The sequence below is a fragment of the Saimiri boliviensis genome, chromosome 8 (genome assembly GCF_048565385.1).
Source record: "Saimiri boliviensis isolate mSaiBol1 chromosome 8, mSaiBol1.pri, whole genome shotgun sequence".
In the NCBI taxonomy this organism is placed as follows: Eukaryota; Metazoa; Chordata; class Mammalia; order Primates; family Cebidae; genus Saimiri; species Saimiri boliviensis.
This window is the reverse complement of record NC_133456.1, coordinates 100351760-100374400: the sequence shown is the minus strand read 5'-3', so window position 1 is coordinate 100374400 and position 22641 is coordinate 100351760. Positions and strand designations below refer to the sequence as shown.

General features: G+C 36.9%; 1 protein-coding gene across 1 annotated transcript in view; it reads right to left on the bottom strand.

Annotated features, from left to right (window-relative positions):
• The window catches only part of DNAJC1 (DnaJ heat shock protein family (Hsp40) member C1), a 237775-nt gene that overhangs the window by 38241 nt on the left and 176893 nt on the right, over positions 1 to 22641 (bottom strand). The window contains exon 9 of the mRNA XM_003930662.4: positions 4826 to 4945. Within this exon, the coding sequence (XP_003930711.3) occupies positions 4826 to 4945 (120 nt within the window). The remainder of the gene's footprint in view (positions 1 to 4825; positions 4946 to 22641) is intronic.

The window sequence follows — 22641 nt, the reverse complement described above, 5'->3', positions numbered from 1 at the left end:
GTCTTTTGTGGGAACACAGATGGAGCTAGAGAGGCTACTATTCTTAGCAAACTAATGCAGGAACAGAAAACCAAATACCACTGTTAAGTGGGAGCTAAATAATCAGAACTTATGAACACAAAGAAACAACAGACAATGGGGCCTACTGGAGGGTGGAGGGTGGGAGGAGGGAGAGGAGCAGAAAAAATAACTATTGGGTACTAGGTTTAGTGTATCTGGGTGATAAAATAATCTGTACAACCAGCCAACGTGAAACGAGTTTACCTATGTAACAAACCTGCACATGTACAAAAGTTAAAAAAGAAAAAGAAGTCAGAGCAGTGGTGTCTCTAGGAAAAGCATATAAACTAGGAAAAGGCACAAGGAAACTTGCTGAGGTGTTGAAATGTTCTTTGCCTTGATCTGAGTGATGGCTATTTGGGTGTAGACATGTAAAAATCCACTGAACTGCACATATAAAATTTGTGGACATTATCATATGTAAGTCATATGATATACACAAAATGTTACGATACAATGTATCTGGTATGTAGTAAATGCACAATAAATATTAGAACCTTTCCTTGAAAGAAAAATGTTGATCTCGTGATTGATTTTTGCAATGTTATACTCATGTAATGAATAATTTATAATCATGTCCTATGTATGATTCTCTTCAATGTTGAAATAGAAATTGTGGCATGGAATGCAAATCTATGAACCTCTGGCCTAGAAATCCTATAATATATAGCAAAACTCTTAACCAGGCCAATGGAAAGATTAAGCAATTAATTATGAAGCTTCATCTGATGGACACTACTATCTCAAATAATACTGTCTTCTCTCTCCTTCAAACAGGCATTCAGGCTGCCTGAAATTCTTATGCCTGTTTGAAGGAGAGGGATTCATATCCTTGGCATAAGAACTTGATGACTCCTATTAGAACACAAGTAAGTGTGTGAATATTTGGTAATACAAATTATCATCTATTAGTATCATATTGATAATTATTGGATAAGCTAGTGACTCATCTAGCAAGAAGAAAGGTAAAAGCACCCATTCTTTTCTAAAATTTAAATATCTTGAAAAGTTGTAAGATTGAGAGGGTAAGAGAAGGAAGGGAGAGGAATATAAAATGAAGCTCAGACTAAGAGAACCACTATAGCATGAAACTAGTAAGGGGACAGTGAGGATGAAGACAGAAAAACCAAAAGGGGAATCCTTGTCATGTTTACAATTTTGTGTTGGGCTAGCCTGACTCTAAAAGGAATAGCAATATATTTGCCAGGATAACTGTATATTTAGTTCACTGATCAACCATAATGCTTATTTTCGATGGAAGAGTCCACTTACATGTTCTTGAAACCAGCATAATAACAATATATAAATTTCCTCCAAGAGGAATCTCCTTGCTAGTTGAGCTATGGGAATGAAATTGGGAATTTTACGATCTTCCTTCCTCCTCTTCACTTGCATAATTGGCTACTTATATAACAACACACCTCTTACCTCACACTACAGCACTAAGCTAATTATGAAAGCCTGTTTAAATCTAGCCACCTGTCTTTTGTTTTGCTGCCTACCTGGGCCTTTTTCAAGCAGGCAGAAAAATCTCCTATCAGTCTGTTATCATAACCGGAATGCAAGAGATTAGTGACCAGGGAGAGAAGCAGAATCAGTTTACATCCTTTCAGGCAAGAGAATAGTATTACTTCACAAGCAAGAAATCTGGGCCCCCCGACCTTAATTCAGAAAACCTGCAATTAATAATCATGTTAAAGTTAGTTTTACATGCAAGAGAGCTTTTGTTTCCTCTGGTTTTTTTTTACAATCTGAGTGTCCTTCGTGATTACCAAAATTATTTGCTGAAAGGCACATGTTAACATTTAAAATATTTAATCCATAATAAAGTAGGACTCACAGTTTAGGTATATCTGAAGTAAAATATACTGTGTCAATTTTCTTAAAAGCTTAAAAAAACATTGCTTGTATTTATCCAGAGTACAATTTAGCAATCTAACTCTGCTAATTATGACAATTAATATACTTAAGTTCTTTCTTAATTGAGGAATAAAATAGGTTTTTAACTGTAATCTGACAATCCAAATAAAGAATCATATAAATCCCACCACTGGCACACACACACCTTTCTCCCTAAAAGGTCAATTGTTTCTTGAAGGAAAGAGAACTAAGCCTGAAGCTACAAATTTGGCAAGGAAACAGGGTCAAAAAACAGCTGTGCTAAGCCACAAAGAACTAGTCAGGTGATCAGGTCAGTATGCAGAGGTTCTGATGACACCCAATTGAACCCGGCTTCTTTTTCATAATCGAATACTTAATGAAAACAAATCTAATTAACACCATAAGCCAAAAAGAGGCACAAGCAGTCTTTTTAAAGTGTGGTTAACTTTCACTTAACATTATACTAGAGAAACAATATTAGCTGAACCATTTCAGCTGTTTCAATGTGATTTATAAGTCATCCATATGTGTTACTAAAATGAGTCTACAGACAACTGTTCTCTTTTACAGAGTGATTCTCTCTCTGTGTGTGTGTGTGTTTATGTGTGGACGTGCATGTGTTGGGGGATGGGAGAGTTACTGAAATGAAAAGTCCAGCCATGGAGATGATGCTTACAAAATGAAAATACAGTGTGAGTCTACATATATACTGACATAAATGAAAAGTTATAATGGCATTTTTTGGTGCAACAGAAGTTTAGATGTATTACATATTAATTCCAAGGTACCTTTGATATCATGAAAACGGAACTGATACTTGACCAAACAAACAAACAAACAAACAAAAAACCCAAAATAAAAAACCAACAAAATGTCAGGTTTTCCACTGCCATGATAAAGGGAAAAAATATCAACTGTAGACATGGAATCAGTCTCCTTTGGATAAGTCTACCGAGGAAAAAAGGAAACATATGAGATGAATTTGCAAAAGTTTAAAAAGATGCTTTTGACTTCGCCGAGACTAACTCTAGTAAATTAAGTATATACTAGATCTATGAAGTTCTTTTGATTGTATCATGTGTATTCTTGACATTTTAAAAAAACTTTCGTCTTTCTCCTCTTAAAAATATGAATAAAAATTTACCAGGTTTTAATGACAACAAATTAAAACATTGCTTTACTCAATTTCCTATCTGCCTTTAGCATCAACTGGAGAGCCTTACAGAAATATTATTTTAAAAGTTAAAGGTGGTGCTGCCATCAAAGGAGATAATACATTAGTATTTTAATAATCACTGTATTAATAGCAGCTATGTAATTAGGTCATAGTACTTACCAAAATATCAAAAACCATGGAATGTCTTTAATTTTGTCAGATATTTACTGATAAGTCATTATTAACTTCTTTTTTACAAGCAACCTTAAAATGAGATCATAAAACATACCACCCAGTAACATAACATGTTTAGCAGAAGAAAAGTTATCCTTACGGTTCTTTTGTAGTCACTCAAGACAACTGGTTTCCTCATGAAACATAGCAAAAAATAAAAAGTTACAAAATACTACAGCTATTTCCCCCTATGATCAGACTTTAATTCTGAAGCAAAAATACTGCTACACATCTTATAAAAATTCAGATTGCAGTCTTTGAAATGACTTATACAGTAGTAACAATATTCATATAGATAATTTAAAATTCTCAAAGCAGGTCCATTGCAAAAACAAAACAACAAAGAACTTAAAATATAAAACTTGAGTACAGGTCAAGTATTCCTAATCCAAAAGCCCAAAATTGCTAAAAAATCTGAAACTTGAGTGCCAATGTGACGGATTAGGGATGTGCAACCAGTAATAATTTTTGCAAGCTTGTTTCAAAGTTTGTTATGAAAAGTAACTTAACAGCATTTCTAGTAAGGTTTTTTTGGTAGCCATATTTAGTAATAATGTTGCAGGTTTTAAAAAAATTGACAGTATCAAAAAGGCATAAAGGTATACCTACAGAATTAAAGGGGAAATTTAAATCTTTGCTTTCAGTAACTCTCTAAGTATTTTTGGATCTACAGGATTTACTGAAAGTAAATTTAGTAAAGAGTATGTACTATCCTTTATGAAAATATAAATTTGATAAATATTTTTTCTCAATTTCAATTAAACATTTACTTAGTATTTGGTACATTACACATCAGGCATTCTGCTAGATGCTTTCTAAAAAATTCTCTGCACTAAATTTCCTCAATAAAAGCAGCTAAAGTGTTAAGTTAAAACCTTTCCAAGTAAGTAATTTATCTTTTAAATGTTAGGTACCAACACACACACACACACACACACACACACACACACACACACACACTCTCTCTCTCTCTCTCTCTCTCTCTCTCTCTCTTTTTCTGTTTAAACTACTTATCAAATGGGATAGTTGCTATGATTTTTGAAACAAAAAGGCCAATGTCCATTTGCATTATGATTAGATGGTGCATTTAATTAATCCAAACCACCTATCTAAATAGTAATCGCAATCTGTACTTCAATGTTAAAAAGATCCAGCTGAAATACAACCTTCCTACTTCTGATCAGCTTGAAAACTATTTTTTCCTCAGTTAAAGGGGTCACTATAAACACAAAAATTGGCATTGTTTTTATGTGATTAGGTTACAGTAGCTTAAGTCTCTAAACGCTAAAATTCCTCACACAGCTGTTAATTGTGGACCAAGGGATTGGCTCACATCTGCTTCTGGCTTATTTCATTAATGGTTCACTTTCAGGTCCTAAAAGGATTGTATCCCCTCCCCAAAGATATTGTGGAACCCAGCTATGTCTGCTTTCTACATAGCTGACTTGTTCTGGTTTGTCACTCTCCATACAATGCAAATCTCAGTGAACTCACATCTGTCACAGATCGACCCAATTCGTGGGCAATCTTTTCCCATCGACCTGGGGTCCCTCCTGGGAACTTAACCATACTTCTTGTCAGTTGGCTGACGTCCTCTTCTGTCCATTCAGGTGCCTGCAAAACATTGGAGAAAATAAAAAGAGATGATTGGAAGAATAAAAAAAAGACAACTGAAACATAATTGCTGTGAAGCAAATTATTGGCAATATGCTTTCTGTAAAAAAAAATACTAAATTGTATCTAATAGTTTCAATAAAGATTTGAGCTGCATATTTAACGTTGGAATGTAAAGCTCCAGAAGGCTATTTCATTTTCCTTTGTATACCAACTAAGAAAGCATAAATATTGCAAAACCAGGCTTTTGTAGACATTTTTTAAAAAACATTCAGTTTTGAATTAAACTGAAAAAACCATTCTCAAAGCTTATGAAATGCATCCTTGCTATGAAATGCAGTGCTGCTCATAAATGCCTCACATAAAGTTACTATTAAAGGTTTTTTTGTTTTAAAAAAATACTTTAAAGAAAGCAAAAAAAATCTTACAAGTATAAATGAAATGTGAACAAGTAAATATACTGGTCTAAAATCAGAACTGCGACAAAACATCTTTTCATCATTCTATGTAACAATAATCAATTTTTAAATATTATTATTTTCAAGAAGTTTAGCTTGCCAGATGCCACTAGTATTTTTTAAAACTTGGGAACAGAAATAAAATTAGAAACTCTTGTGGCCAAGACTCAAACCATCAAGTCCATGTAAGGCAATATTTCATTTCATTTTGACCATTTCATTTTGGTCAACTTTTATCTTTGACCATATTATTAAACTAAATTTAAAAACACCTTAGAGATTATAAACACACATATGCAAAAATTCTAACAGCAAACATATTCTCTGCATTTTACTCAGCACTATCAGTGGTCAAACCCCAAAATGAGCACAGCAAAAGAAATTATTATCTAATGACAAATAACCATGTTACAATTATTTCACATTACATTTTAGTACTGAACTGTTCCCCAGCAGAGGCAATAAACCATTCTAGTATTAAACAATACTCCAGTAAAGCAGAGAGACTGAGGAAACCTACCTTATTTTCCTTTAATTAAAATGAAAGAAAAAGAAAGAGAGAAAGAAGGAAACCTTTGAGACAAATACCTTTTCTAATCACCATTTCCGATAATGAACAGGCATACATCAGGCAGTTTGCATTACAGAACCATCAGCACAGAACAACAGTCAGAGGTGAGTGACCCCAGGGACTATCTCCACAGCTACAGCAAAGCTTCTCCCTGACACTAATCCTCCCTGTCATTCTCCCACTGTGCTCTAACCACACTGACATCCGCCTGCCTCACTGCAAGCTTAACGGGGCCCTTCCTGACTTTTTACTGTCTCCCCCAATCAATGGTTCAAGCGTGCTCTTTTCACCATGTCCAAATGGCAGCTTCACTCATAATCAAAGTGCACTGCCCCTGTTAAAGGGCTTTCCGAAAGGCTCTCCCATTTGCATTCATTTGCAAAGCAAACTACTTTTATTCACTTTGTTCTGCTATCAAGAATGTTCCCTGAAGCAGATAAATTGGCATAAATACAACCTGCCACTTAAGAGTCAGTAAATAATAGCCAATAGCAGGGAGGATTTTATCAATCATTCTATTTTGTATCCACTAAGAGCTGAAAGCCTTAAACATATTCATCAGTACAGCCCCTACAATACATGCATAAATTCACTTATATAAAAAGGTAGCCCACATTGGGTCTGGGTTGGAATTTCTTTGATATTTAATGAATATCAGAAATCTAATTCTTCATATCAGATGACTTAAAAATTTACACGGAGGGTTTTTTCTTTCTTTTTCCTTGTCTTTATTTAAGGAGAAAAGTATTATTCTTATTCAGCTACTATTTAGAAGAATATAATTGGATTTTCAAGGAAATCATAGTATTATTGCTAAAAGCTTTAATAAGTAGACCAATTGATTTCAGAAATTCAAAAGACTTAAGTTTTAGACAGAATTTAAATGAGCTTACAGTAAAAGATCATGCCATGAAGAGCATGAAGTTGATCACTGCATAAAGATATATGCTGATCAAACCATATAGCATTTACAAATTCACACTAAATCAAATTATCTAATTTCTATGTTATTTTAACATTTTTAGAGCAAAAAAATGGCCTAAAATGTTAAAAAATATAAATCACTGTTTCATATAGTAAACTAAGTCTTTAAAATAATTCCTATTTTTAATAGATCTGTTTTCTAAATACTCTGCATAAACACTGGCATTAAAAACAAATCTGATTTTATTTAGATTAATGAGAGTCAAAGTATAGTACTACATTTTTTTCTGAAAAATAAAAATTTTATATGAAGTATTTGGATTGAATTCCTGAAAAATCACCTACTGCCATGATAGTCTTAAGTTTCATAGTTATTTTATGGCCATTAATTTTTATTATTAATATTTTTGAAGAAGCTCGATAGTGACTAGGTCCGTAATCCGAAATCTAAGAGAACTCTTTCAGCAATGCATTATTCTCCCTCCTACAGTGGTAAGGCACTTTGGTGAATGTGTAATTCCTCGGCAATAGTTAGTTGTGTCTTTAGAAGCAACAGAGCCTACTGTGATCCAGCTACTACAGCAGCCATGAGGGTGGCCATGGTGTGAATGTATTCTCCCTGTTCTAATCTGGAGCCAACTGTAGCTGTGAAAGTCAAATGAATGCATAAGCACACTGCTTTGCCACTTAAAACCATGTGTGTCCAATATTACCGAAACACTGGGCCAAATATTCATCTCTACAGTAAAGTAATGGAAGATACCACATGGTGTGGGGACAGCTGTTGGTTGGGACTACACAAGCATTCCAATTTTGCATCAGAAAAGCCCATTCTGGGAATAAATCTCCATACTGAATACAAAATAAAAAGTTTTCAAATTATTCAATATTTTAATGTAATGACCTCAAAATATAGCAACCGAAGAAAGAATTGATATGAAAACTTAAATGATTCCCAAATAATGTACTTTGTAATGGAATTTTGCCATAAAACCCACTCTGCTTTATTTGGTGACTTTGAAAATCCTCTATATTCTTGGGCTAGGGCTGTATTTTTAAAATAATTGATATGCACTTTTCCCCTCCCAGCTTTGAACTATAAAATGTTAATTAGAAAGCATCATGTAATTTATTTGGCACTAAAAATTATGGCCAACTTAAAGAAAATGTTTAATGTACTTATTAATTGTATTTTTATACTTTAATGACAAAAGTCTCATTTTTATCTCATAGATACTGAAGCTCCCTAATGAGCAATACTTCTTTTGAAATGACTTATTAATAGTCATTATTTATATAAATACAGAAGCTAAAATTCTGGATTCAACTATTTTTAGTAGATTCAGCTCAACTCACAAATTCTCAGAAATTTTATCCAAGAAAATAATATCCTTATATAGCATCACCCAGTTAATATGTAACACATTATTAGATATACATAACACATTAGATATACATATTAGATATATATAACACATTATACAGATATATATCCAATATGTATATATCAATATATATCTAATATGTATATTATATTTATATATAATTATGATACATATCTTAGATATATATTTTTTAAAAGAAACTATTCTTAAAAACAAAGACCACAAGCTAGCAGCAAATATATATATTATATATAATGTATATATCTTAGATATATAGCTATATAATTATATATAATTAATATAATATACATATTAGATATATATATCTAATAATGTGTATGGGCTGTGTAATAATCTAATTATCTCTTACCCTCTTAAGTTCTGTGAACACTTTTAGTTACAGCATTTAATTTGGTGCACAGTTTTCAGCTATACAGTTTTTCTTTCCAATTTAAAAATGGAGGCATGCTCTTGACAAATATATATATATCGTATATGCATACATACACCGTATGAAAACAACAAAATTGAAAACCTAAAAACTAAAAATTAAAAGCTAGATCACCTCAAATGTCTTTTTACTCTTAGGAAGAGAAATTCTTCGAGGACCATCTTCCTTGCTTGCAGTTGGCTGCCTTCTTGCTATGTCTTCAGATGGCCTTTTGGGTGTGCATGCGCATGAGTGTGTGTGTTTGTGTGGTGGAGTGGGGGGGATTGGGGGAGTCTGTTCTCCCTCTTCCTCTTCTTAGAAGAATATCAATGCTATCGGTTTAGGTCCCACCCTTCCAACTTCATTAACCCTAATTATCTCCTTACAGGCCCTATCTCTAAATACAGTCACATTGGGAGTCTGGGCTTCAATATGTGAATTAGGGGGCACACAATTCCGTTCTGAACAGGGAAGACACAAAAAAACAAAAACGGAAACAGAAGTCCACAGTTTGGCCCACCTGGGTTTTCAAAATTCACCGCAAGAATTTATACAATACATAGATAAAAGGGCAGGAATTGGTTTTTATGCCTCTATTAACACTGGCTCTGAATTAACATCTGCTGAAATATACCAATTGGCAAAACTTTATGCCCTTAATTAATATTGGAGATCCCCCTAAATTTAAACAAGAGTACTCCTATAATCTTAGGGGAGTTATTGAATATAATATAAAGGACAAGTAGGCATGCCTCACCTTAACCACAGGAATTTTGTCTTAATTCCCCATGGTCATCACATCCATTGTTCTAAAATATCCCACAGTGGTCATGGACTCTCTGACCCAATGAGTAATGAATTAATTTTAAGTCTCTGACACTAACAAATTGCCTTTTAAAATAGACCCCATGGATCTACTGTTTCCTCATTAAAACATTTAATATAGCCAAATGTAAACTAAAATAGGGCCTTTAATGATTGAAACCTATTATACAAGACCTGTTTAGAAAAGGGGTGATTATCACCACTGCCTGTCCTTTTAACAGACCAATTTGACTAGCTTTTACACTTGGGAGGAATGAATGGTGCCTCCTGGTGGATTACTTCAACCTCAATGCTGGTGGACCTCACTAAGGACCCATACCCAGTATAACTGAAATTACTGACTTCATCTAACCTGCAACTGGTAGATATTTTGCTATTATATATTTAGTGAATATGTTTTGTTCAGAGCCTATTTCAACAACACTCTTAACTGCAGTTTGCCTCCTAAAGGACCCAATATAGTTTTACCCAGCTAGCACAAGGTACTGTAACATACTATCTTGGAGAACAAGATAGAAACTGCACCTTACTTTTCCCAGAAATGCAGGTATGACATCGCACTGATGACCTCCTCTGCTGAGGAGATTCCTTTGATACACTCACACAGGACACATAAATGCAAAGGAGCTCAGGGGGTGACCCACTGCCTCACACATAGAGCAAGGCCTTCACTGATTTCTGAAAATAATTGGATAAACTGAAGGCTGCTCCATCCATGACACTGTTTAGAAACAGCTATTGAGCCTCTCAGCACCCACAACTTCTTTTAGGCTCTTTGGGTTCTGGAGGAAACATACTTCTCATTACAAATTGTATTAAGCCCATATATGTCGTTACTTGAGAAACGACTCACCTCGAATGGGGCCCCTTCTAACCAAAGGTTCTAGAAGCTGTCCGAATTGCAAAACAATTGACACTCTTGTCTGTCTCCCACAGAGTACTTAATTGTAGAGGATTTGTAGTCTTCTACCAGTGTGAGAGTTGTGTGCAAGTAATAAAACCACAAATATTTGGATTTTGCCAAAATTAAAGGTATTTTGGCATTGGTATTTAAATAAACTATTTTTAAACATGAAAAGAAAGATCACAAACTAGTAGCAAATATTCATAACACATTATCAGAAGAAAGATTTGTTTCCTAACCTGTCTATTCATTCTCCTATTAATGGATATTTGGGTTGCTGCTAGCTTTTGGTTGTTATGCATTATGAATGAATACAGCTGCTGTGGATATTGTGTACAACCTCTTAGTGGTCAGGTTTTAATCTCTCACATATAAATACAGAGGAGTAGAATTGCTAAGGACATAAGGAAGGCGTACATCTAACTTCATAAGAAACTACATGAGTATTTTTTCCATAGAGATGGCATTTTACACTCTACACAGCAATGCATGAGTGTTCTTGTTGCACATCCGTACCAACACTTGACGTGGTCAATTGTTTTAATTTTGACCATTTGGTAGGACTGAAATGTATCTTCCTGTGGTAATAATTTGCATTTTCCAGATGACAAATGATCTTGAGTACCTTTATATGTGCTTATTAGCCAAGTGAATAATGCTTTCTTGAAGCATGCGTTCATGTCTTTTGACTATTTGTTAATAGGGTTGTCTTACTAGTTTTAAGAGTTTTTTATATTTTGTAGATACTAAATCTTTATCAGATATAAGTATTACCAATGTTTTCTTTTGGTCTATAATCTGTATTTTCTTTTTTCTTTTTCTTTTTTTTTTTTTTGAGACGGAGTTTCGCTCTTGTTATCCAGGCTGGAGTGCAATGGCGCCATCTCGGCTCACCACAACCTCCGCCTCCTGGGTTCAGGCAATTCTCCTGCCTCAGCCTCCTGAGTAGCTGGGATTACAGGCACGTGCCACCATGCCCAGCTAATTTTTTGTATTTTTAGTAGAGACGGGGTTTCACCATGTTGACCAGGATGGTCTCGATCTCTCGACCTCGTGATCTACCCGCCTTGGCCTCCCAAAGTGCTGGGATTACAGGCTTGAGCCACCGCGCCCAGCCTGTATTTTCTTTTTTAATAGCTTTTTAGAGACAGAGCCTTGCTTTGTTGAGCAGTGGCACAGTATGGCTCACTGCAGCCTCAAAATCCTGGGCTCAAGTGATTCTCCCGCCTTGGCCTTCCAAAGTGTTGGGATTACAGACATGAGCCACCACTCCTGGCCCCTATATTTTCATTTAATATTCTTTATCTTTTATTTTGAAATAGCTTTAGGTTTATAGAAAGTTGTAAAAAATAGTACAGAGTTCCCATATACTCTTTATTCAGCAAACTATGGTGTTAATTATATAGCCATTGTGATAACAAGCCAGCCTCCAAGGTGTTCCTCAGTGATTCCCACCTCCTAATATTAATGCCCCTGTGTAGTCTCCCCTTCCACAGTGCCTACGGCTGACCAGTAAAAACAATAGGATACTGTAGAAGTGACAGAGTGTGTTTTCTAAGGATAGGTGATAAAAGACATATATATAGCTTCTGCCTTGTTCTTTCTTGTGTTACTTGTCTCTGGGAGAAGCCAATTGCCAAAAAGTGAGACCACTCAAGCAGCCCAATGAATAGGCAGTAATAGAAAGAGACAGTGTCTCCCTGAGGGTCAAAGGGCAAACATTCTTATTGTCCGGTTTAGTGAAGATACTGGCTCCTCAGACGAATAAGTAGCTATGCTTATTGCCTGTTGTAAAAAATTTGAGTTCCCTAAATTCAGTATTCCTCGTTGGTAATATACCCCACTTGCTGTTTAGGAGTTAGTTGGCCCTCTTTACTCTGAGGAAACTGAGCTCAGAGAACAAGCAAAAAAAATGCTGGTACTCTAGCTCCTGCTACTGCTGTGAGCAATAAACTGCCCTCTGTCTCTGACCCAGGAGTCTCATGTCTTCTTTTTTTTTTTTTTTTGAGACGGAGTTTCGCTCTTGTTACCCAGGCTGGAGTGCAATGGCGCGATCTCGGCTCACCGCAACCTCCGCCTCCTGGGTTCAGGCAATTCTCCTGCCTCAGCCTCCTGAGTAGCTGGGATTACAGGCACATGCAACCATACCCAGCTAATTTTTTTGTATTTTTTAGTAGAGACAGGGTTTCACCATGTTGACCAGGACGGTCTCGATCTCTTGACCCGTGATCCACCCGCCTCAGCCTCCCAAAGTGCTGGGATTACAGGCGTGAGCCACCGCGCCCGGCAGAAAAGATACTTCTTACCCTTTAGTAGTCACCCTTCATTTGTCCTAACTGCTTCAGCCCTAGACAACCACTAATTTACTTTCTATCTCTATAGATTTCCCTCTTCTGGGCATTTCATATAAATCGAATCATGTAATATGTAGCCTTTTACTTAGCATAAAGTTTTCAAGGTCCATGTTGTAGGACATGTCAGTACTTCATTTCTTTTTACTGCTGAAAAATATTTTATTGCATGGGGGGATAGGCCACATTTTGTCTGTGTTGCCCATTTAATGGACATTTGGGTTGTTGCTACTTTTTGATTATTATAAATAATGCTGCTGCAAACATTCATGTGCAGGTTTCTGTGTGAACGTATCTTTAATTTCTCTTGGGTATAAACCTGGGAAAACTCTCAAACTGTTTTTCGTCCACTTTCACACAAGCAAAAAAAAAAAACAATCAATACAAAAGAAGGCTTCTGTGACCCTACAATATGTGGGGATTTCTCTCACCAGCAAGCAAGTAATCAATTCTACAGGAGACACCAACTGGGTGTCCGCCAATTCAATTCTGACCCTATCTATCTGAAGACAGTGTCAGATCCCATAGGACTCTGGGCCCAGTCCCCAAGACTCCCCACCAGACCCCCAACCCAATGGAACTCTGGGCCTCTGGAACTTCTGACCAACTGGTTTCAAGTTGGGGTTCCCATAACCCCTCTTTGGGTTCAAATGATTTGCTGGAGTGGCTCACACAACTCAGGGAAGTATGTTTTAGTGGTTTATTTTAAAAGATACTACAAAAGATACAGGCGAAAAGATATTTAAGGTAAGGGATGGGTGAAGGGAGGCAGAGCTTCCATATCCTTTCTGGGCACACCACCCTCCAGGAACCTCCACATGTTCAGCTACCCTGAAGCCCTCTGAACGCTGTCCTTGTGGGTTTTTATGGAGGCCTCATTATGTAGGCAAGATTGACAACCATGCAAAAAATGTTACTGGACAAAAAGGTCCCATACTAATAGACAGAGTAGGGAAACCCAGCCAGGCCAGCCTGTTCAGAATCTTCTTGTTCTCTCTGTGCAGCATTCCTCCCTCTAGAGTATGGGGCAGGACGTTCTCTGGAATGAGAATCTTATGACCCACAATCAGACTGAGTTCTGGTTTGGGCAGGTGAAAGGGGGGCAGGAGGTCAGAGAGAGAGATTCTGTTTCCTGAGGGCTGCTCCTGCCCTGAATATTGTTAACAGAAGACTCTAACAAGATCAATACGAGCTATGAGCCAGGAATTGTAGAAGTAGTGCAATATATACATAGGTATATAGTTTTATTAAAATTACCGGATTATATTATGATGGCTTCTTTACATAACTGTTTTTCTCTATAGATTATAATCTCCTAAAGTTTTGGGACTACGCCTCTCTCTTATATATTCTTAATGCCAAGAAATACATTATAAAGTCAACGTATAACTGAATGAGTATTTTGAGAAAAAACAGAAGAACCCATGAGCAAATTGATGGGAAGCCTACCAGGCCACCCTGGAGGTAGGAAAATAAATTCTACATATATTAACAGACATGTATAACTCACACAAAAGTGAGAAATGACAATAATTACATATTTCTCCTAGAATTCATGATGCTCAGAATGAAGACTTCTTGCTTTAAAGTTAGAAGTCCACCAAATAGATACTTTCATGTCTCAAGGGACATTTTAATTTATAGATTTATAGCTCCTGAAATTAAATGTGATCTCAAGGGAACAAGTATTCTGTCTTTAGGCAGAATATTTTCTTTTTTACATTTATTTATTTATATTTTTAAAGATGGGGTTTCACCGTGTTGGTCAGGCTGATCTTGAACTCCTGACCTCAGGTGATCCACCGGTCTTGGCCTCCAAAGTGCTTGGATTACAGGCATGAGCCACCACACCCAGGCAGGCAGAATATTTTCTGTATTACCCTATTCAGGAAAAAAAAAAACAAAAACTAAGACTTATATATGTACACTGGAATCTACCATTTTGAAAGCATGAAGGGTAACATTTTTAGTTATGTTTAGTTTTCTTATATTCTCTTAGACTCATTTCAATAATTGGAGACAATCGGCTGGGCGGAGTGGCTCAAACCTGTAAACCCAGGACTTTGGGAGGCGGAGACAGGTGAATCACTTGAGGTCAGGAGTCCGAGACCAGCCTGGCCAACATGGGGTGAAACCCCATCTTTACTAAAAGTACAAAAATTAGCTGTGAATGGTGGTGCAGGCCTGTAATCCCAGCTACACAAGAGGCTGAGGCAGGAGAACCACTTGAATCCAGGAGGCAGAGGTTGCAGTGAGCTGAGACCATGCCACTGCACTCCAGCCTGGGTGAAAGAGCGAGATTCTGATTCAAAAAAAAAAAAAAAAAAAAAAACGGCCAGGCATGGTGGCTCACACCTGTAATCTCAGCACTTTGGGAGGCTGAGGTGGACAGATCACGAGGTCAAGAGATCAAGACCATCTTGGCCAACATGTTGAAACCCCATCTCTACTAAAAATGTAAAAATTAGCTGGACATGGTGGCACATGCCTGTAGTCCCAGCTACTTGGGAGGCTGAGGAAGAAGAATCGCTTGAACCCAGGAGGCGGAGGTTGCGGTCAGCAGAGATCCCACCACTGCACTCCAGCCTGGCAACAGAGTGAGACTCCCTCTCAAAAACAAAACAAAACAAAACAAAAAAACTAATACAATAAGTAAAATAAATACATGGAGACAATCTTGAGAAAACTTTCTTAAGTTCAAGAGGTAATCAATGTCAGAGACAGAGTAAGACCTTAACAATTTTGGCCCAATAATCCACTTAGATTTTTGGGTTAGAAATACAAGTGTTAAACTATGACTGAAAATGGGCACATATATATTGTATCATAGCTATGTATAAATAGTTAGGTATAAAAAATGTATCAAGCCATATTGTTGAAGTGGGATACCTCTGAATAGTTCCATAAAATTAAGGTAGGATTACAATTTTAGGTGTCAGAATAGTCATGACAAGGCTTGAAAATTCTAAAGATCAGGATAAATGATTTTTATTCTGGAAAATAATTTCCTTTCCAGTTTTGTTATATTATCTAGTATCAAAGTCCTAGATATAAACCAGGTACACAGAAAATATTAATACATGTTAAATTGAAAAAAACTACCATGGTCGGTAGTTTCAAATATTAGCCACTAACAAGAGAAGGTCTGTGTAATTTACAGAAAAGAGATAAGAATGCAGGTAGGGAAGACATAATAAAGAGGAATAACTTGTAAATCATGACAATTTAAAAAATAGGTGTTATTTAGTTCTTTATTAATCTCTGCCAGTTCAAAGAAAATTGAACTGAAATCTGCAACATCACAAGCAAAATCTATTACAGGAGCTTTTTAGGAGAAAACTAAAACTTAGATGAATTATAAGCTTAATAGCTGCTTTTTGGTAAAGGCAATAAATGTTCCTGTTTTAACCAAATTTCCTTATGACCAGCGGTACACATCTGCCAGATAGTTCCTAGGATGGATGAGGAAATTGATGTCAAAAGCGTAAAAACCAATCTCCTACAGGGTTCAAATCGCAGCCTGACACTGATGATGCTCATATACGTGCACTCACCTATTTAACTAAATTTTTACATAGAGTGGGTTGTTTTTCCCCTAACTTAACATTTAGTCTGATTTTTCTATCACTGATGTATATTTTCCTTACTCTCAATAAAAAATTATTGTCATATTTTCTTCCTCTGTATTTCCTTTTATGTCTTAAAATTTCTGGCTTCTGATATGCTTTTTACTTACATATAAACCAAGGGTGTCCAATCTTTTGGCTTCCCTGGGGCACACTGGAAGAAGAAGGGTTGTCTTGGGCCACACATAAAATATGTTAATGGTAACAATAGCTGATGAACTAAAAAAAAAAAAAAGTAAAAAAAAAAAAAATCTCATAATGTTTGAAGAAAGTTTACAAATTTGTGTTGTGCCACATTCAAAGCTGTCTTGGGTCATATGCGGCCGGTGGGCACCATGGTTTGGACAAGCTTAAAATAAACCATAGCAGTCTATAGTTCTTTTAGTTTGAATAATAATAAAAAAATAAAGTGCATGGTTACTCTTTCATGTGTTTCAATACTTGAGAATAAAAGCTGGATACAGTAAACGTATCAACAGGTAAAAACGTATGGACAAATTCCTTAGCATACATTGTGCCTGATACATAGCAGGCTTACAATAATTGAATGAATGACTGGTTGATTAGCAGAATAAATGACATAAAGAAAGAGGAAGATTCTGGGCATTCTGAGAGGGGCAGGAATTTACCTCTAAACAGCTCTTCTGGCACATAACCATACAGACTAAATTCACTTGGAATACCAAAGCTTCCATTCAAAAACAGTAGCTGTATTAAGAGAAGCTGTCATCTACCACACCAAAACTAGGCTAGGCAAGAAGAGAACCATATTTGAGAGAGGGATTTCAGACAGACTTTGTTCTCAGTGCTAAAGGCAGCTAAGGGTCAGAGTTCTATAAACATTATTCACAGGTATATAAACATGTGGTAAACAACAGAGAGTACTAGTGTCTTAAAACAGGAAAAGTTCAGCAACACAGGATGGTAGAAATACATCTGAGTACATGAAGCAATGTGTAAGTTTAAGACATGTATTAAGGCCCTAGAAAATAATAATAGTATTTAATAAATGTCACCCTGGGTTACTGAACTTCTAGTCCTCTGGAGGGAGATGAAGGGTGATGGAGGTCTTACCTTTCTGTTTCCTACCAGCCTGGGCCAACCACACTGCTCCCATCCAGCTCTCAATTCCTACCCAGTTCACAGGAGTGTCACAACGTGCCCTTATTCTTTTATTTTTTAATTGCAATAAATTATACATAACATAAAATTTGCCATTTTAACTATTCGCCCCCCCTCCTTTTTTTTTTTGGAGATGGAGTCTCCCACTGTTTCTCAGGCTGTAGTGCAGTGGTGCAATCTCAGCTCATTGCAATCTCTGCCTCCTGGGTTCAAGCAGTTCTCCTGCCTCAGCCTCCCGAGTAGCTGGGACTATAGGCATGCACCACCACACCCAGCTGATTTTTTTTTTTTTTTTTGTATTTTTAGTAGAGATGGGGTTTCACCATGTTGACCTCGTTACCTGCCTGCCTTGGCCTCCTAAAGTGCTGGGATTACAGGTGTGAGCCATCGTACCCAGCCAACTATTTTACTTTTTAAAAATTTATATTATTATTATTGTTATTTTTGAGATGAAGTTTCACTCTTGTTGCCCAGGATGGAGTGCAGTGGCATGATCTCAGCTCACTGCAACCTCTACCTCCCGGGTTCAAGTAATTCTCCTGCCTCAGGCCTCCCCAGTAGCTGGGATTACAGGTGCCCACCACCAGGTCTGGCTTTTGTATTTTTAGTAGAGATGGGGTTTCATCATGTTGACCAGGTTGGTCTTGAACTCCTGACCCCAGGTGATCCACCTGCCTTGGCCTCCCAAAGTGCAGGGATTACAGGCATCAGCCACTGCACCTGGCCAACTATTTTAAAGAATATAATTTTAAGTGCACCATTCAGTGGCATTAAGTACATTCATATTGCTGTACAAACCATCACCACTTTCCATCTCTAGAACCTTTTCATCATCCCAAACTGAAACCCTATATTCATTAAACAATAACCCTCATCTCTCCCTGTCTCCAGTCTCTAGAAAACACATATTTGCATTGTGTCTCTATGGATTACTTATTCTGGAAATTTCATAAACATGGAATTATATAATATGTGACCCTTTGCTTCTGATTTCTTTCACTTAGCATAATGTTTCAGTGTTCAACCCCAGTGTAGCATGTACCAGTCTGTTTTATGACTGAATAACGTTCCATTGTACATATATAACATAGTTAGTCAATCTAGTGATGAACATCTGGGCTCTTTCCACTTCTTGGCTATTGTGAATTAATGATGCTGCTCTGAACATGACTGCATGTGTTATTTGTTTAGCATCTGTTTCCAATTCCTTTGTATGTATACCTATGAGCAGAATTGATGGGTCACATGGTAACTCTACGTTTGACTTTTTAGGGAACCACCATCTTATTTTAAAAAGCAGCTGAGATATTTTATATTCTCACTAGTAACATAGGAGGATTCAGTTTTCTCCATGTCTTCACATTTCTTGTTTTCTGTTGTTATTGTTATAGCAATTCTAGTGGGTTTGCAATGCTATCTTCTGTGGTTTTGATTTTCATTTCCCCCATGAAAGTCTTTTCATGTGCTTACTTACAGTAAATCTTCTTTGAAGAAATGTCTACTAAAATCCTTTGCTCATCTTTCAACTCAGTTTTGTTGTTGTTATTGAGTTGGACTTATTTATATACTGTGGATATTAATCCCTTATCAGATAGACGATAGAAAACATATCGACCAGGTGCAATGGCTCATGCCTGTAATCCCAAAACTTTGGGAGGCTGAGGCGGGCAAGTCACTGGAGGTCAGGAGTTCAAGATGAGCGTGGCCAACATGGCAAAACCCCATCTCTCCTAAAAATACAAAAATCAGCTGGGTGTGGTCGTGGGTTCCTGTAGTCCCAGCTTCTCGGGAAGCCGAGGTGGGAGAACGGCTTGAACCTGGGAGGTTGAGGTTGCAGTGAGCTGAGATCATGCCACTGCACTCCAGCCTGGGTGACAACAGTGAGACTGTCTCAAAAAAAAAAAAAAAAAAAGAAAGAAAAGAAAATATATCATATATGCAAATATTTTCTCCCATTCTGTGGGTTTCATTTTTACTCTCTCTCCCTTTTTTTATTTTAGAGATGGGGGTCTCACTTTGTTGCCCAGGCTGGTTTTGAACTCCTGGGCTCAAGCAATCCCCCTGCCTCAGCCTCCTGAAGTGTTAGGATTATAGGCTTGAGACACTGTGCCTGGCCCATTTTTACTCTCTTCATGGTATCTTTTGATATACAAAAGTTTTTAATTTTCATGAAGTCTAAGTTATCTATTTGTTTTCCTTTTGTTGTCGTATCCAAGAAAACTTGCCAACTGCAATGTCAAGAAGCTTTCCTTCTATGGTTTCTTCCAGCAGTTTTATAATTTTAGCTCTTATATTTATATCTTTGACCCATTTTTGTAAAATTTTCTATATAGTTTAAGGTAATAGTCCAACTTCATTCTTTTGTAAGAGGATATTCAGTTTCCCCACCACCATTTGTGGAAAAGACTATCTCTTCCACACTGAATGATATTGGCAGCCTTGTTAAACATATTTGACCATATATGCAAGGATTTATAACTAGGCTTTCTATTTTATTTCACTGGTCCATACATCTGTCCATGTGCCAGTACTGTAGCTTTTGATGGGGACTGAACTGAATGTGATTGCCCTGGGTAGTACTGTCATTTTAATGACATTAAGTCTTCCAGTCCATGAACATAAGATACTTTTTCCTATTTTAAGCAACAGTAATCTTCTGGTTCTCCTTACTTTGGGAATATTCCTTTTCTGGTTCTGATTCCTCAGTTTCTCTCCTAGATGTTCGTCTTCTATGTGCTTCCTTGATTTTAGCTATCCAATATATGTCAAGGTCCCCAGCAGTTACATCTCTAGTTCTGATTTCTTTCTTTTTTTTGAGACAGAGTTTTGCTCTGTTGCCTAGGCTGGAGTGCAGTGGCATGATCGCAGCTCACTGCAACCTCTGCCTCCCAGGTTCAAGTGATTCTCGTACCTCAGCCTTCTGAGTAGCTGGGACTACAGGCACGCACCACCACGCCCAGCTAATTTTTGTATTTTTTAATAGACATGGGGTTTCACCATGTTGGTCAGGATGGTCTTAATCTTTTGACCTTGTGATCCACCTGCCTTGGCCTCCCAAAGTGCTGGGATTACAGGCATGAGCCACCACAGCCGGCCTCTAGTTCTGATTTCTTAAATTCTACATTAACAATCATCTGCCGAATATTTCCTGATGTATGTCCTACTTGTATCAAAAACTTGGCACATCCCAAACTGATTACATATCATTCTCTGCCAAACTATCACCTCCTAACTGTGTCCCATGTTTTTGTTAAGTGTACCTCTCTCCTCCAATCACCAAGTAGGCATTTTTACTTCTTTCTCCCCCTTATTGTATTATCCAGTCAATTGACTTCTTGAATCTTGAACATTCAAGATTTGTTCAGATCTCTCCTCTGGTCTCTATTTCTACTAGCTACTTAATTCAGGAATTTATCTCTTACTAAGATGATTGCAAAAATCTTCTAATTGGTACTTCTCTTCCCTTTGATTTTACATACTTTTGCAGTGAAATGTTTCTAATACATAGACAATATCACTTGACTGCCTATAGGATTTTAACACTTTAACCTCTCCTTCGAGATCTATGATTTGGCTGCAACCTACTTTTACAAACATGTTTTCTCTTTATCATTTCAAGTATCCTTTGACCCAGCTGAACTAAATTACTCACTGGCCCTGATAATATGCTTTGAGCAGTTCTGTCTCAAGAGTGATTTATTCCTCAGTGTCTGGAATGTTTTCCCCATCCCACTTCTAAATCCTTCATAAAAATCTTTTTTTTTCCCTAGGTGGAAGTAATCTTGCCATCTGCTAAACTGTAATAGTACTTTAAACCTCTCATAAAGTGTACCTCAAAATATGCTTATTTAGCTCTTTGTCTAACCTTTTCAACTAGATGATATAGTGGCAGTGGTTAAGAGCATGAGTTCTGAAGCCAGTGAAGTGGGTGTGAATCATGGCTATGTCATTTATTAGCTAAGTAGTTTTGGAAAAGTTGCCTTGCCTCTCAGTTTTCTCCTGTGTAAAGTGAGGAAAATAATAGCATCTACCAAATGGAGTTGCTGTGAGAATCAAATGAATTAATACATATGAAGTGCACAGAACAGTACCAGGCACATAGTAGCCACTTAATAAATGTTAGCTAATGCCGGGCGCGGTGGCTCAAGCCTGTAATCCCAGCACTTTGGGAGGCCGAGGCGGGCGGATCACAAGGTCAAGAGATCGAGACCATCCTGGTCAACATGGTGAAACCCCGTCTCTACTAAAAATACAAAAAATTAGCTGGGCATGGTGGCGCGTGCCTGTAATCCCAGCTACTCGGGAGGCTGAGGCAGGAGAATTGCCTGAACCCAGGGGGCAGAGATTGCGGTGAGCTGAGATCGCGCCATTGCACTCCAGCCTGGGTAACAAGAGGGAAACTCCGTCTCACAAAAAAAAAAAAAAATAAATAAATAAATAAATAAATAAATAAATAAATAAATGTTAGCTAATAGTCAGGACAAAATTGAGTACGTCTTATTTATCACTGTACCACCTACTCACACTGTTTGCCACCAGCAGCTAGATGGCAACTTTTTTATTTAAAAAATTACGACCAACAAAATAGTAGATAATGTAAAGCATTATACAACCAAATATAAGATTAAGTGACACAGAAATGTGCTACTAGAAATCAGATAGGGGAAAGATCATTGTAGAATAAGTTTGTAAGAAAATATTTTATGAAAGAGGGGCTCCCCAAAGAAATGGTGTTTAAAAGACCTAATGTGAGAGAAGCAAATAGGATGAACTGATTGGATAATAGTCAAAGCATTAGCAGGCATGAGATAATAAGAGACTGGACTAGGATGGTAGCACTGAGGGATTTCAAAGAAAGAGATGAAAACAGAGATATAAAGCCAGAATAAATTGGACTTGTAAAACAGTAAGAAGTTTTAAAAAAAGGATATATAATTCTGAGTTTATGGTACTGTCAGAATAAGGGACAAGTACAGATATAAGAAAGTTGGGAGAATTAAGTTCAGTTTTATCTATGTTGAATTTCAGGGACATTGAATACCATCTTATGGCAAGATCCTGTAGACAGCTATAAAGATAAGGTGACAGGTTTTAAAGATG